Genomic DNA, 17,344 nt, shown 5'->3' with positions numbered 1-17,344 from the left:
TAGCAAACACATGCTTTCCATTCCTCTCATCTTTTTCACCCACTTGCCAGTTGTGTTCTCATTCTGGGCATCTGTGCATTGACCAGTACAGCTTGGAGCTGGCAGCAGGAATTCAAACAACTCCCTCAGGTTATGCTTTCTCCTCACACTGAGGGCTGCTGCTAAGACATGTTCTCAGATGTGGTTTTTCCCATCTGGCAGCCAAACCGTTGGTTGGGTTTTTGCATTTGGGTCCAGTTGCACACTCTGCCTACTCCCCCACTCAGCACAGAAGAGAGAATCTGCATCTTGGCACCTTTCAGGGTAGCACTTACTAGATGAGGTTCTACTTGAACAAGAAACTACTGTGGAAGGGTGTGAATACAGAGCTAGAGGGAAGAATTACAGGATTTTTTTCTGGTTTAGTTCCAATAGGTAAAAAGCATCAAGTGAACACTGTACAAGAAAGTTCAGTCTGCTGCATCTCATATACTCCCAATGACTTTTCTTACATGATTGCAAGTCTGAAAAGTCAACAGAATCTAGCAAATTTAAAATAACAGAAACTTTTAGGCCAGTAACAAATGTAAAGCTTAAGCAAAACCTATTTGAATTAAGAGAAACCCAGTTTGTTTTCCCATACAACTTTGCATTTCAAGCCAGCTGGTTGGAATTAGCAACTTTATATGCGGCAGGTCATTGAAATGATCTCAGGATGACATGGCTTTCAAAAGGATTTTATAGGATATTCTTCCAAGTCAGCTTCTTCTCTGCAACTGCTATGTACAATTCCAGCCTTTTAGCTACTGCTTCCACCCAAAAATGTGAGGAAAGTTCAGTGGCATGTGTTGTCTGTTAGGGAGCTGCTGTCTCCCATCACGCACTGAAACACAAATGGTTTTACTGAACAGGGGAACAATAGAGTCCTATACAGCACTAATACAGCTGCAAAACAACCAGGAGAAGCAGGAAGGTGGAGGAGCACATCTCCCTTCACTCCTAGGCTTTGCTGCTGAAGAAAATGTCTTCCCAGCCTCTTGCTGTGAGCTGCTAAAATAGAATGTATATGTTTAAATGATTTGAAGACTTGCTTTTAAAATTAGTGTATCTTTTCTTCTACTGCACTTACCTGGACAGGAGAGCAAAGCCAAGCTTTCTTACTTTTTCAACTTTGAATCCATTTTCTCAGCTTTGAATGACTTAGTCCAAAGAAACAAACATTCCTAGAAAATGCTAGCTAGAATGAAGCCAAAAGTAATGGTGACAAAAGATCTTCTGCACAAGGGAAGCTGAAAAGATTAACTTCAGGAAAAACTCAACTTAAGAAATGAAAAGCCTGACCTTATTTTAAGTTATTGTCCCAGCTCCCTCAGATTTCTGTGTGTCATCAGATAGCAGTAGTAATTCATTATTAGTTATGGCAGACTTTTAATTGCAGGTTTTTGGTTTTTTAACTGAAAGTAATTGTCAGAGCAACATTCAGACATTTACTTCATCTTTAAATGTAAAACAGCTTTCTGAAAGAACAGAATATATGCATATGGGTTCAAAACCCACAATCTGGTTATCTATTTCTCAGCACTGTTTCCAAGCAGTTTGAGACTTATCTATTTTCAAACCTAATATTACAGTATTGGAAACCACTACAAAATCATTTCAGATAAGTGACTTGTCAGTTCAGTTAAACTGATTGCCTCTGGAAAGAGATCAGTGTAATGTGAATTAATTAGAAAAGTTATAGCACACTCAGAGATAGAAGATGCTTTTGCATTTGATTCATCTGATAAGGCTGAGACAAAACTACCGAAGACAGACCGAGGAGGATGGATAAAACATTTAATCAGGATTAAAATGAGTACCATATTGCCTGATGTCCACGCAGATCTGGTCCCCTGGAACTGTCACATTGGTCTGAAAAGATTTGATGACTTCACAAGTTGACCAGATGTTATAGAACATAAAGACAGGCACAGCAGAGAAGCCGAAGACCCCGAGCCAAGCCACTCCAAGCACATAGGTGAGGAAAACAAACTGGGCAGAGAAAAACACAAACACTTTGTTTATTCTTTGAAAAGACTACTTAAATTTTCCTTAAAAATGCTTCAAAATAACCTTAAGCATACTTTCAGAATTCAAGTAAGAGAACATCTGATTTTCAAGCACACAAAATCAGTATTCTCATTGCTTACAAATACTTTGGTAGTTTAAGTGCTACAGAGAAAGTAATTCAGACATTTCCTTTTTCATCAGCTTGCTTGAGTAAACAGATTGCCCTCATGAAAGAACAGCCCATTGATTTCTCAAGATTCTCAGCTAAGCAGGGATGCTGGTTGTAGGCTAAAACCAATAAATTCCAACAAAAATCAATTTAAGGGTTTTTTTAAATTAACTATAACAGACTAGCATTTCTATACGACTTGCAAATCAAAACTATGCAGTGAATCAATGCTCACAGAGCTCCCCCACACTCCCTGATGTACTGAAATCAATTTGCAATATAACATTTGAAAATACCTATTTTTGCAAACATGCCATGACTGTTAACAGCAGATCAGAAGAATTCAATTGGTCTAATACACACTGCCAAGCAGAAAATTAATTACTTCACCTTAGAAAATCGTGGATTTATCCACTAAAATTTGCTGGTTTGGGTTTGCTCTTTAAAAAAACCACTACATCACATGTGTTTTCTTTGGTTAGATTAAAAGAGGTGGCACTGATTGCTTTGAAAATTTCCAGCTTCCTTCTCCCACTAAGCCCCTTCCCTTTTCCCTCCTCTTCAAAGTGTTATGGTGAAACTGTACCTAGCTCCCTCCTCGTGGTGAGACCAGGATTTGGGTCCCCCTTGGAAGGTGGGGGAATGCTGTTACATCTCCTGGGCTCTCTTTTCACCGTTAGCTGTGGCTGTTCTCTCTGCAGGTGGACTGAAAAGGCTTCACTTTCAGTAAAGCACTGGTGCCCTACTATCTTAAAATTTGTGTGCCAAAGGACAGCAACAAGGATGGGAAAGGCTCTTAGGGAGGAGGATTCTCAGCCTGACCCAGAACCAAGGGACTGAGGTAATGCTGCAGTGGTGGAAGTTTACATCCCCACAGGTTTTTTCTAGAATAACCCTACAAGTATTTGAGCAAAAGCTGAACAGCTGGTTAGGTTTCAGTCAAGGGAGGTGGTGTGTGGGGAGGTGGAAGTTCTTGCAAAACTATGGCCCACAACCCCAGCTAGACTTTAATTTATAGACAACTCCAGTAGAATACCCTATTTCATATTAGATAGCGCCATACACCAGACCTTTATGTTTTGTGTGAGAATTGAAATTCCTCTCTTTGGATTTTGGGAAGGACCAAGTGGTCCAGGTTAAAGGATTTCTGTAGATAAATTACCAATAAAACATGAGTTTGCATATGTGTATGTGGAAGTGTGCATGAAATGAAGTGCACAAAGCCTTTATATCCTAAAATAGCCAGAAAAAATACATTCACTCTCACATTTAATGTAATGTAATTTCCTGTGGGAAATGGCTATTCTGCATTACCAGAGCCAACACAAATAATTTAGGGAAGATGGAAGTCTGTCTTCTGTAACAACCTTATGCAAGATGGGACTGCCTTTCAGGACTTTGCTCAGTAACGTAATGAAAGAAGTAGTAGAGGAGCTCTTGATCAGTGAGGCAAAAGGTCACTGTATGTCCAGAAGCCTGTTGCCTGTACCCAACTGCAGTCTGTTAAACATTTTATCTCCTCACAAACCTTGTTCTAGCCCTAAGGTTTTACACAGCAGCATACAGGCACTTTTCCTGTCACCACCAAACATGAATGCAGCTTACCAGAGCTCCAAGCCATTCCTCAGCTGGTAAATTCTCTCCTTCATTGTATGGACAAACATGAAAACACGTTTTTCTGCCCTATTTCCATGTGTCACACTGGTATTTGTATAAGCAGTTGACAATCATGTGCCTGCAACTACTCAACTGCACAAGCAATTGTCTGCACTGATGAGATGCACTGATGTGTATGTTTCTACTTTATTTTGGATCTTTTGAAAACACTGCTTTAGATCTAAATTCGCTCTTGGTGAAGACCATACTTGATAGAAAAAAACTGAGCAAATAGCTGCTTAACTGGAAAATTATCAAATGCCTTATTTTTATTAGCTCTTGAAAAATTCAGTAAGTACCCAACAGCACAGTGGAAAATTGCTAACTCTCATGAAAATAAACATGCATCTCTTTTGTATTTAACCAGCTGAAAGTACATATTTTTTAAGTTCAGGATATAGACTGTATATTAAAATGCAACAATCACATCAAAAGCCTCTTCTCTTTTCACCCACACTTTCCCGTGGGCGATCTGTCATACTGCTTAGCTTCCTCCATAACTACGAGCTTTGAATTCAGATTTTCAGTAATAGCTTTGAAATCTTCTCTCAGAAACATAGTTATGGCTGTTCTTGCAGAGTGTGCCCTTGGGGACAATGTGGGTGAGAATCTGAAGTTTTATTTTTAGTTAAACTTTGCTTACAATTTTGTTCTAATACAGAAGTATGCTGAAGAGACATGGCTGGTAACTTTAGGGCTTTGCGAAAAAGCCGCACTATTCTGTCTGCCTTTTGCCATCTGCAAATCAATACTTGATTCAAGTGCAAAAATGTTGTGAAGCTTCATTCATTCATTACTGTTTGTTGAAGGATCCAAACACTCAAGCACAACTGACTATGGAAGTCAGAGCCATTACAGTTTGATATTTAAATAGCTCTGCAAACCACAGCCATTTTATAGTCTGCCTTTAAGCATCACTCAAGTGTTCCATGTCTAAAAGCACGAATTTCATTTTAGCTCACATTAAATGTTTTAAAATTAGCAGTCTCCTCAGTTTAGTTTAGACCACTGGGTTCAGCTTTTGACAGGGGAGGCCATGGCAGCCCCCACCCAGCCCATCTGCAACATTTTGATTTAACTAAGCACCCTTGAAGTTCAGAGAAGAACCAAGACATGGATTGACCCTGATCACCCACAAGGAGTTAAACAAAGAAGGCAGCAACATTCTGTCATTCAAAACCCAGGAATAAACTGAGCCAAACAGGTTTTAGCCAGCAAAGAGTGATGCTGCCATTTCTGATCCCACTCACCATTCCACTGATGCAGCGGCCACAGGCTGTTGTTTTGAACTCTCCATGCAGCTCCTTCACAGCACTTGTTGTATAAAAACCTTCCGCCAAAAGGATTATGCCATATAAGAAGAAAAATGATGCAATGCCATAAATTACATACTGCATTAGCTGTATTCTAAAATGGAAAAGAAAGAAATTATATAATTAGATTTCAGTCCTATAAAAACAAAGTCAGTCCTCTCAAATTAAAATAAATGAGAGACAACTCCTAGAAACAAAGTTCAAGGCTCCCTAGCATTTTAAGCAAGCAGACTGCAGGAAAACACTGTTACAACTGTACCCCTCCCCAGGTAAGCAATCCTGATGTGCATTAGTCCTGCACCCACCTGAGCATCCCCTGTTGGTGCTGCAGTCCTTACACTGACTGGTGTTATTCACCATGTTAAAGCTGCAATTTCATGCCTCTGTTATGGAGGTTTTCCTTTTTCCTCTTACTGCTCCTGACACCTAACTTGGGAATGGCTGACAGGGACAATGCAGGGCTTTGAAGTGGCAAAGCCTGGAGCTGCACCCCTGCCTGAACTACCAGGCTCTGTGGTCATTCCTTTGGCTCAGGGAAAGGAAGCAGTCCATGAAATTCACCATTCCACCTGTGAAATCCGATTAACTTAAGTTGCCAAAAATTTCTGAATTCAGCAATATTTGTCTGATACAAAACTCAGCAAACATGCAGTGACTTCTCCTGAGGCTGCTCTATAGCCTGGAAGGGTAGTTCCAAGTGAGCTGGTAGTTTCAGTGCTTTAAGTCACAGCAGTGTTGAGTGCTTCAAAATATTGTGGTTGGTTTGGGTTTTTTTTGGTTGTGTTTTTTTTTTTTTTTTTTTTTTTTTTTTTTTTTTTTTTTTTTTTATGGAAGAGTTATTTAGGAAATGCTTCCGTTTTAGGTACTCTGGAACCACTCAGAGGAAGATCATCTCAGGGCACATGGTATAAGCACTTCCTTCAGATGTTATTTGAGAAAGTTCTTGATTTCTTAAAAATCTACCATCTGCAATGACACTCTAACAGTATTTTTCCTTTAGCTAGAATAGATAGATGAAAAGAATAATTTCTAAATATTATCAATCAGATTCTGTATCCAAAGCTAATTGTTTTGGAGGACCAGAATTCCAGATCTTCCATACAACACTTCTGGTCTTCAAAAGTCATATTTTGTTATTAGCATGATTTCCCTGCAACTTCTTAAAAGGAATTTGATTGTTGGGATGGTTATTTTTGAGAAAGTTATTCACAGAATCAAGAGGTTAATTTCATACATCCACACTACCAGTTTTCTGAGGATAAATATGCTTTGCTCAAGATATTTTTTCTGATTCTTGCCACTCTCCACCAAGTACCTGCTGGTATAGATCTCCAAAGAGAATCTGAATGTTTTAGCTTAAAGAAAATTGATGACTACCATTTCTATAGTTAATTGTTACCTTTGTATCAAAATAGGATATTAATAATTTAAAATTTTATGTGGGAAGTATTATCTTTGTTTTCCAAACTGATTAAAAATAATGGGATAAATCTGTTGCATCTATGCTGTAAAGAACAAAAAAATTAACCCAGGATTTGAGAGAGTATAGAAGAAATCATTTCACCATCATTAATAGTCCAGGAGAGACCCAATGCATGGTACCAGAAATTAGTAATAGGAAAACTGGTTAAAAAAGTCTCTTCCAAAGGGTGTGTTACTAACATATTTTCCTTTTTCATGTTGCTGTAGCCTCAAATTTGCCCCTTTCTAACAACTCTCCTCCCTTCTCACCCCCTTGGCTCCACAGTGGCAAGCCCTGAGCTGCTTTGGTAGGAATTATGCATTTCCCCAGCTGCTGGTGCTGACATGACAAGAAACATTGTCAACAGCTCTCCAAAACATAAAACTTGCTGCCTGTGACTGCTGCTTTTGCAGTTTCTTCTATTTTGCTCAAATGGAGACTGATGCAAGCACAGAGTGTTTTGTTACCCAGTGCTGAAGAACAGCTGCTTACATTTTCTCACTAAATTTTGTGTCTAACTGCAGGGCCCTCGTGGCTCATGCCCTGGAGCTGGGGACACACTGCCGGCCACAGCCAGGGACTGAGTGTGGGCAGTGCTGGAAGGGGGGACCCCAGAGCAGGTGAGGGTACAGAGGGTCCTGTGGACAGGGGAAGCCCTGAAATGGTGCTGTGGGACTGGCACCAGTGCTCAGAGGGCATGCAGCAAACTGGCAGGCCTATGCCTGCAAGCATATACAGGGAGTCAGTGACAACAGAAATTAAAAAGAAAATAAGAATTAAGTGTGTTGCATAGGGCCCTGATACCAGAGTCTTCAAGTATCACCTGTCTGGCTTGCTGCCCTTGCACTCCTGTATGTGCCATGCCCACTGTGCTCATCACAGGGGCCCCTCATCACAGCCACACATGGCCAGGCTGGCTGCTGGACATGGGACCCGAGGCAGCACACCAGGCCTTCCTCTGACCTCAAAGAGAAGCACTGGGAACATAAAAGACCCAAATATTTCACCTGTGGTTAGTTATATCCAAAGACTACATTTGCAGATCTTTCCAGTTTTTTCTCTCTTTTTTCTCATATACCAGTCCAGCCTCTTCTGAATGGTCAGAACCATGCTTCTTTGTTATTCCTGACATACCTTCCAACTGTATGTCATCAACAAAAACTAAATCTACTCTTAAAATAAAATTGTTACCCCTTGTTCTGTTACAACAGGCCCTGCTACAAGTCGCTCTTCAGCTCTCTTGTAGGTTAGGTGTTGGAAGGCTGCTCTAAAGTCTCCCCAGAGCTTTCTCTTCTCCAGGCTAAACAGTCCTAACTCTTCACAGAAGAGATGCTCCAGCCCTCTGATCATCTTGGTGGCCTCCTTTGGAGTCACTCCGACAGGTCCATCTCCTTCCTGTGTGAGCACACCCAGAGCTGGATGCAGCACTCCAGGTAGGGTCTCACCAGAGTAGAGGGGCAGAAACACCTCCCTCACCCTGCTGGTCATGCTGCTTTGGATGCAGCCCAGGACATAATTGGCTTCCTGGGCTGCGAGTGCACATTTCCAACTCATGTTCAGTTCTTCATCCAACAGCACCCCCAAGTCCTTCTTGGCAGGGCTGCTCTCAATCCTTTCATCTGTCACCATGTATTGATACATTGCCCTGACCCATGTGCAGCACCTTGCACTTGCCGCTGGTGAACGTCATGAGGTTCACAGAGTCCCACTCCTCCAGGCTTTCTGGGTGGCATCCTTCCTTTCAGGTAAGCAAACTGCACCACTCAGCTTGGGTGTCATCTGCAAAGCAGCTGGGGGTGCGCTCAATTCCACTGTCTGTGATCCCAATGAAGATACTAAAGAGTGCTGGTGCCAGTACAAGCTGCCAGTACAAGCAGGTGTACCAGGATGCACACTTTGGCTCTTTGTATGTGAACACCAGTAAATGACCGAGCGCTGTTACAAAAACAAGCAACCTAATACTCAGGGATGGAGACTGAGGTTTGAATCCATCTCTACTCATTTAGCATGAGGGTGTTATGATGAATAATGGGAATGGGAGGCATACTTACACTTCGCTCAGCAAAGCATGGTCACTGGCAGTCGTGGAGAAGTGCTGCTCGAGGATAGACACGGTTCCCGTGAGCGCCACGTGACCACAGCCACAAAACAACGCTACCCCCGAGAAGCAGAGAATGGTTGCCACGAGTGAAGCATATGGCACTCCTCCTAGGCACTTAATGCAACATTCAAAGCAACCTAAGCAGAAGAGAGAAAGCAAAAGAAATGTCATGAGCAAAAAGCAAATTATGAGGAAAAGAATATTTGTCCTTCACTTGGTAAAAGCCAGAGGGAATAAAAGGCCCAGGCATTGACATGCTAAGCAAAAAATCTATAGGTGGTACAAGACAGCATCACCCTCTAAAGCAGTGACCTACAGATATGTTGGTATGGACTCAAAGCCCAGAAAGTGGGCTGAGTGCTCCTGTCTTTACAGGACCAAGAGGAGATCAATAAGACAGCCTATGAAATGGAAAAAGCAAAAAAATCACTGTCTAAAGTGATCCATTACAATTCAGCTGCTCATCCAGAGCTCACCATGTTTCAGCTTTACTAATGGCAGGAGCACCAGCTATGCTGGCAACACTCTGGGAGCCATCGAGGCAACTACTCAAGACAATAAAGCCTTTTGGAAAAGTAGGAGACACTTTGCACTTTCATGGGAACATGAATATATTAAAGTCCACAAAACGTAACTACCCCACACTCTCCCAGTACTCCCAAGTTATCTTTTTATATAAATCCACATGAGGTTTTAGGGATACAAATACTTTTAGAATAGAAAAATTGAATGGGGTCCAAAGAGTAACAATTTTTGTTGAGGGCAGCTGTATGAAGCTGTTTTACACAAACAGTACATTTACAGCTTTTTATAGGATACACTGGATTTACAGTGATCCCTGAATACAGTTTGCAGTATCACGATCAACTGAAAAGCACTGTTTAACTGGTCTGAGTTAACAAAACACCCCCCCAGAGCTGCCATTTGTATGAACACTGTAATAAGGAGGTTGCAGCTGAATTGCCAGGTTCGTTCCAACTGCGTGGCCTGAAAACCCATCTGCTTACAAAGCTGGGAAATGTAAATCGGAAACAAACACAGCTTTTAACTGCGCTATAATGGTAATGGCAATCCATACCAATTCATTACTTCAGGGTGATGGCATTAAGCTGTCTCCATTAATGTGCATTTCATACAACTGTGCAGAACACAAGCCATTAAGACAACGCTTAATGGAGCGGCCAGCGTTGCTGCTATGGCAAGGCGCTACATGGACAAAGCATTTGAAGGCAAGGAGACAGTTGGCAAATGAGGACATCACATCTTCCTACCCAAAAGATTCCTCACAAAGATCAGCAAGTCTCCAGCCACCACATGAGGCAAGTTTATTTTTATCTCCCTCCCTTTCCCACTAATGAATGAGTTGCAGAGCAGGCACTTCTGTGAGGCGCTGAGGAATAATACGCATTCAATAATTGAAAGATTTCACATTTCATAAGTAAGAAACTCTTCTTTTAGAGAGTCACTAGCAAATGCCATAGTCAGGCTTAAGCAGCTATCACCATCAAAATTACTTACTTCACTAACTGCAGACAAGATTTGATTGTATAGAAACAAGCTTGGGAAGGTTTTACAGTCTAGTCCACAGCTGGAGTCCACTCAGTAGGAACTATCTTCATGACAAAAATACTGCCAAATGAACAAACACTGCAGCTCGGCAGTGATGGGCCAAACAAAATCCAAATGCACACTATCAGAGGAAATCATCTCTGGGTTTCATTTTATCACAGAGGTCCAGAGCTGAGTTCAGACAACAAACTTTGCAGAGCAATCCTCTGCTTTGGGGAGATCAGCTCACATGCCTGAGCAGCCACACACGTGTGCCTGGCTCTCCTCTGCAGCATCCGCTCCCAGGTCAGGTCCAAACTTCCCAGAGTTAATCCAAGAAATGCATGCACCTGGTGCAGGATTAGCCATGAAAGATTATCCAAAAGTAACAATGCTCTGACCCAGCACAAGTGACCCACTTGTGGTCACAACCCAGCACAAAACAAACCACCTTTTGAGCCACACTCCTAAAGCAGGAGACCCAACACCTGATCATTGCTTAGTGTAGAGAGGTTGATCACTTAAATTGTGCTGATCCCACAGATTGCCTTACAGAAGGATCCTATCAAAGAAAATAAAAACAGCTGGAAGCAAAACCAAGAGATTGACAAGATCCAAAAGAAAAGCTGTTGGTTTCAGAAAATGGGAACAGCCTGACAAAGCTAAAAATTGGTGTAGACCCAGGATTGATGTTTAATACCCCATACTGCCAAGCCAGCTTTCCAGGCCACTGGCAGAGTTTGTTGGATCCCTTGCCCAAGCACATGACAGTATCTGCCACTAATCCACAGACTCTTGAACACAACAGCGCAGACCCCCTCTCACCTCTCAGCAACTGGCAGCTGCACAGACTGTCACTGTGGCCATACTATTTGTCTTCCTCTGCAGTCCAAGAAAAAAGGCATCACAGAATTTGCATGGCCTTCATTTTCTCAGTGCAGAACAAAGCCTAGGGACACCCTCAGAGGTGTCTAAAGCAACCACATTATTTTGAGCAGAGAAAACTGCCCAAATGTCGAACTGCAGGAGCTACTCACCTACTCACCTTGACCCCAAGACTAAAGCAGGAATCAGAGAGATTTTGGTACACCTGGAAACAGCACACAGCCAGCTTGCAAGCACATGAAGCATCCCAAACCAGCATGTTTCCAAGAGACAGCATCCATCCATACATAGTCATTCGGCACCCAAATTGACAGCAGAGCTGCACGGCCTCCTGCCAGAGGGTAACTAACTGCAGGATGCAACCTCATCTCAGTGCTGGGACTGCCAGACCTTCCCCCCAGATCCCACTGTGTGCACTCTTTATGAGCAGATTAAAGCCATGCCTAGCCTGAGCAATACAGCCAATTTTATAATTTTAACACAAGCCTAAAACAGTTCTGCTAAGAGCGGCTTTCAAAACCAGCTAAAAATTTGAAGTTCATCAAGAACTCAGATATGCTTACCAAGCTTCCCAAAGAAGCACTGAAGCAAAGCAAAGGATTTCTGAAAACAATTAGAAAGCTTTCCAGGAAACCTTTATGTTTTCTCTCTGCAACTCTAAGTCAGCAACTATCTTCACACAGTACAACTGAAACCCCAGGATGATGTTTGCCTAGTTCATGTTCACAAAATAACTTGCTAACACTCTGATGACAACTGCAGGCTGAAGGCCTGTGAACTCAAGCTGACAAAAATAGGTAGTATTAAAATTTTCTGCTAGTTTTTATTTTCCATATGGCCAAAATGATGAACTGTTCAGCTGTATATCCACTTCCAATGAAACAGTGTAAAATGATTTGAATATGAAACTGTACAGCACAAACACACATCACTGCATCTTCCCTTTCAATGGCCATTTTGTGCAAGGCATCGCTAGAACCTTTTGTGCAACTCAGCAGAATAAAAACATTTTTTGTCCTCAGGCTGGTGAGCAGCAGTTGCCATGGAGGCAGGTTAATAACAGCCCAATGATTTGCCCAGAGCTGCCTGTGATCTTGGCTACAGATTTAACACACTCTCAGAAGGAGGCCAGCTAAAACAAAGACTGAGATTATTCTCTAGGGAATGAATGCTATTAAACACACGCATACACACAAATATTCTTGCTAAAGGACAAAAATAAAGAGAAGAGAAAGAAACAGGAACTGGCTATTCTTTTAATCTCCTGGCAGCTATCAGTCACAGGAAATTGGTAAAGGATGAACCTACATATGTACATAAATCGGCAATTGGTTGCTTAATGTATGATGAACAATTATACAATCTGCTCAGCAGTGTACAGCCTACTGCATTTATGCAGAGGCTTAGCCATTCAATTTCCCATGCCAAATGGCGATTGTGTGGCTAAACCTCCTTTGGTACTTTAAGTACAGCTCTAAGATTTAAACTCAAAATGGCAAGGTAATAGAGAATTAATGGAAAATGGTCTTAAAATAAAAAGAAAATAGAAAAAGAGGCAGCTCTCACACACTACCTCTTCCTACTAAGGTCAAATCTGTGTTTTGGAAATGACAAAAAACAATGCAATAGGATCAGGTAGCTTCCTTGAGTATTCCTAGGGCTTGCTCTATGAAGACCATAGATCAATTCTTGAAGCCCAGACTTGAAAAGCTGAGGCAGGCTGATGTTCACAAAGCCATCCCTCAAAGCAAATAACAGAAAACATGCTGTAAAGAAGGAATATTCACACCTCTTGGACAGAAAAACAGCCTATTGTCTAATGTTCCAAACACCTCCTAGGTTGAACTAGTGCCTCAATGCATCTCAGGTTCTAACCACTGGCCCATAGTCAAGGTCACTATGGAACAAAAAATCATGGAATCAAGAAAACCTGAAAGGAGCTTTGTATAGTTTTCCATTTCAGAGAGCTAAACCTCCAGGATCCTGTGGCTGTCTTTGAGTTAGTTCCCATTTTCTTTTCCTTAGAAGTTTGGTTTCTTCCCCTCCCAGGAAAGATAAAGCAATGGGCATAATTTTCTCCTCGTCACTTACTTCCTGTAATTGTGCAACACATTTTACGAAATGCTGGCCTGTCAGACACCAGCCCAGTTAATACACGGCAGAAATTGCACATCATGTTCCACCACAGAACCACAGCCTCTGTTGGCTTCAGCACCACAGCTCAGGGAGCACGTGGGGAGGAACTGTTTTAACAAAAGGAAGGTTGCAAGAAATCCAAGGGAAAAAAAGCACTAGATAACACCTAAAATGAAAACACTAGATAACATCTTAAATGCAGCCATCGAAGGTAAACTGGGCTCATTATTACACATCCGCAGGAGCCTAGTGTTGGTATCATCACTCCCAATTCACAAATAGATGTAAGAGGAAAACTCAGTACTTGACATACTCAATGTACTTTACATTTACCTCCTGCTTTCCCCAGTGCTGAAGACTACCCAATACAAGCATGAATAATAACCTTGGAGGCCTAAACCACCATGGATTTTTGTCAGAAAATGAACTTTATGTCAATGAAAGGAACTGCCAATTTTACTGTCTGCCCTCACTGTATGTTTGAAAATTTCCATTCTGAATGGTTTACATTTTCCTACCTGTTGCATGATCGGCAACCACAGGAGAAGCAGTGAGGGATGTGGAAATAGGCTAATACCTCAGAAGCAAAATTGGAATTTACCTCTTTCTTCTCTGCATGAGACTAAGCCAGTACCTGGCAGTAAGGTAACTCCTCACATCTGTCACCCACACCTGCAGCCAAGGGTCAGTGGCAACAACATAATAAGATAAAATATTTAACCTTACGAGCGTAAGTTTAAAGCCTGTGACAAATTTCTTTCCACGCTTTAGTAAGGGACTAAAATAAAAAGGGTCTGCATTAAATCACATGGAAGTCTTTGTTCAAGCTCTTACTTACTCATTCATGTTCATCTTAAATTTTGCTGATTTACAAAACATGACACAAAGCAAAAACTGCTGTTACTACTTAGAATAAATGCTCACTCACCACTGGACTAACATTAAACAGATTAAATAAGTGATGAACTCCAATAGAGAAAATCCTTTCTTCTCCTCCCACAAACCACTTAAGGCTCTTCCACAGAAACTTCTTTTCAGTATTTCCTAATTTTCCCTTTTTGTCCTACACAAATAAGAAGTTGTGAAATTAACTTATACTGAAAATTAACTCGTAAGAGCCAGAAAACTTAATGTAAATGCACTTTAGTCTAGCCAGATTGATAATCTCCCCAGTGTATTTGCATTCTCCTCTTCCAGGGTTCTTAATCAATAACTCCTTCCTGGCCAGCAGAGTCCCTTTGATGGAGTGGACATGACCTTTGGAGAACACTGCCATCAAGGCAGCCACAAAGGATCAGACCTGAAATGCAGCAACACCACCTCTGTTATTCTTCCAAGTGGCCAGAACAAGATGCTTTTTTCAAGTAAAAACCTGTGAGATCTGGGGTAGTCTGATCCATCCAGTAAACCTCACCCCAACCTCTACTATTTAAGAGCTACCTGAAGAACAGAAGCTCCTTTCTGAAGGTCATCAGCTCTAATTGAAACTTCTCCAGTTATTCTTGATACAGATTCAAGATACTTAATTTCAGCACTGTCATACAGCTAGTTCCCCTCTTCTGAGGGGAATTTATTAAAGGTATTTATTCTCTGTTATCAGTTAGATGCTTCCATATTCTTGTGCAGAAGAGAACTAAAAGTCCTCACGCCTCCTGTGCTGGAAACCAACACAGAGAATGCAGGAGAATTGGTGCACACTAAGAACAAGCATCTCACAGCCTGAAGGAACCATGAGCAGACCCTTCTTCACATCCACAAAGCACTGAGTATCGCTGTAGTACTGGATGAGTAATGATAATAAGTGGCTCCTGAATTTGTCTGCAAAAATACAGTAAGCACAGGTTTAAAATCAAGTAAGTTTTTTTTCTTCTACCATGAGTAAGAAAAAAACCCACAAACAAACAAAAAAGCTCAAACAAACTAAACAGCCTTTCAGAGGATATCAGTGTTCATCCACAGCATATGCTAATATTTTTTCTCTCACTAAGGAAAAAATTATGTTCAAATTGGAGAAAAGGCTGTTTCACCAAGGCAAGATTTGTTTCTTCTGGATGGCGTTAAATGATGCAGAGAAGTCTGTAAGAACAGATAGCAGCAATCATAACTCTTTTTTTTTTTCTTCTCCAAATCTCTTCTTCCCAAATCAGCAGTTCTTACAGGAAAAAATTGCACTCCTGTTGCAGGAACCAAACCCGTTTCATGCAAAGATAGATGATCTGAATGCATTTTTTACATGCCTTATCTAGTTTACCTTCTTCAAATTTAGTGAAATACACACACTCCCCATCTATATTGTTCCAACCTCTGCAAGGCTCATTAAGCTCACAGGGTTCTGAAGTCATCTTTTTCAGACAGTAAAATCTATGGAATAGGAATCACTACATCCATACTTATTGCAAGTGCCCATCCCAGGTGTTTGCTGTATGAGAGAAAGGAGTCAGACCTGCACAGGAAGAACACTGCTGTCCCATGAGATGGTGGCATGAGAGAATTGCTCTTGTCCAGCTTTATTGCTTTTGGACAAATGTCAGGCAGAACTTCATTTTACTTCATGTCCTCTGTTTCACTTTTGGCCTATGAAACAGTGGAATCCATAGCAGAAGAAAAATACCTAATTTATACTTTGGAAAAGGCCTTACTTCAAACAGGTTTCAGTGGGAATTCTCGAGGGATATTTCTTAGCTATAAGCTACTTCTGCAGGAAAAAAATTAAGCTGGTGATTTAAAAAAGAGACTTCTCACATAAGGGACAGATCAGGCATTATTAGTAAAAGCTTTGGTGTTCTTTCTCCTGCAGACTCAAAGTTCAAACACATTGCACCAGCAAGGGCAGCTTCTGGTCCAAACTGGGGCTGTAACTATCAGCTGAAACATCAACAGCTCACTGCTCTACAGGCTTGAAGACCCTCCTTCCTTTCTGCCCATGCCCTGGCCTCCATCCCCTCACTTATTTTTTCCTCCTTGAAGAAACACTTGGGAAATTCAACATGCTGGAACTCCTGCTTCAATAGGTGCCAGACCAGGCGATAATTTTGGACAAACTCAAGGTAAGAAAGGTAAAAGAGATGAAACAATGGGCAAACTGCCAAAGATATCCAAATGCCTGAAGGTCTAGACAAGATCAGTGTGGAAATACAAAGGCATCCAAGCATTTCGGTTTCATGGGCGACTTCCATAGTTATGTGAAAATCTGTAAGGACATTTGAGTTTCCTTGATCCAACCATCCTCCAGACCCACCTGCATCTTGGTTAACATGATTTTGAAAGCTGACTTTTATGTTAATCAAAGGTGAATATCTTACCTGGAAGAATGGAGTTGAACCTCTTAGCTCCACCTTTTTGCCAGCTGTAACTCACCTCACCCTCCACCAGCCTTCAGCACTCAGCAGGAGAGCAAGACTTTAGCCACACTGGATTTCAGCCACCGCTATTGGCCGCTTCCCCATCTGACTCCTCCCTAAGCTATAAAGAAGCAAACAAGACACACAACCTCTCTCTCCCTAGAGATGAAAACAGGGCCAAACCCTGTGTGTTTGTGTATGTGTGTGTATGTGTGTGTGTATGTATTCCAGCCTGGCAGATCTCAGATTCAGAAGGTAAATTCTCAATTTAAGAGATAACTGAAGATGCAAAGATTTTCCTAGACATTTACCCAACTATGGAACAAGAGGAATAATGAGAAAACTGAACTGTAACTGTAGATGTCCTTTGCCCTGCAACAGCTTTCATGCAATTATTTCCCAGCTGAATCACCACCACATCATTTCCAAAACTGGAGCTTGTTCCAGCAAAGTAGCAGTAAGGCTGTTTCAGTGAGATACTCCACCTTCACATGCCCTTATGTGTTCACAGAGCATCTGAAACACCTCCCAGCATCTGAGGGAAGTAAGTTTCATAAAAAAAAAAAAAAAAAAAAAAAAAAAAATTCCCATAAAACAAACAACACCCACCCAACCTGGAATAATGCCTACAGCTAAGCTCATGTTAAACAACTATTGCAAAGTTTCTATTGCAAAATTTCTCTTTCTAGAGAAATAGATGGTACT

General features: G+C 41.4%; 1 protein-coding gene across 6 annotated transcripts in view; it reads right to left on the bottom strand.

Annotated features, from left to right (window-relative positions):
* The window catches only part of GPM6B (glycoprotein M6B), a 106,854-nt gene that overhangs the window by 5,398 nt on the left and 84,112 nt on the right, over positions 1-17,344 (bottom strand). For all 6 annotated transcript variants that reach the window (XM_053970406.1, XM_053970405.1, XM_053970410.1 and 3 more), the window contains 3 exons: positions 8,680-8,866; positions 5,104-5,260; positions 1,839-2,010 (listed from right to left, as the gene is read on the bottom strand). In XM_053970406.1, coding sequence (XP_053826381.1) covers positions 1,839-2,010; positions 5,104-5,260; positions 8,680-8,866 — 516 coding nt within the window. The remainder of the gene's footprint in view (positions 1-1,838; positions 2,011-5,103; positions 5,261-8,679; positions 8,867-17,344) is intronic.

Source organism: Vidua macroura, chromosome 2 (assembly GCF_024509145.1).
Source record: "Vidua macroura isolate BioBank_ID:100142 chromosome 2, ASM2450914v1, whole genome shotgun sequence".
NCBI classification, from domain to species: domain Eukaryota; kingdom Metazoa; phylum Chordata; class Aves; order Passeriformes; family Viduidae; genus Vidua; species Vidua macroura.
Note: the sequence above shows the minus strand (reverse complement) of the source record. Positions and strands in the feature narration are given on the sequence as shown.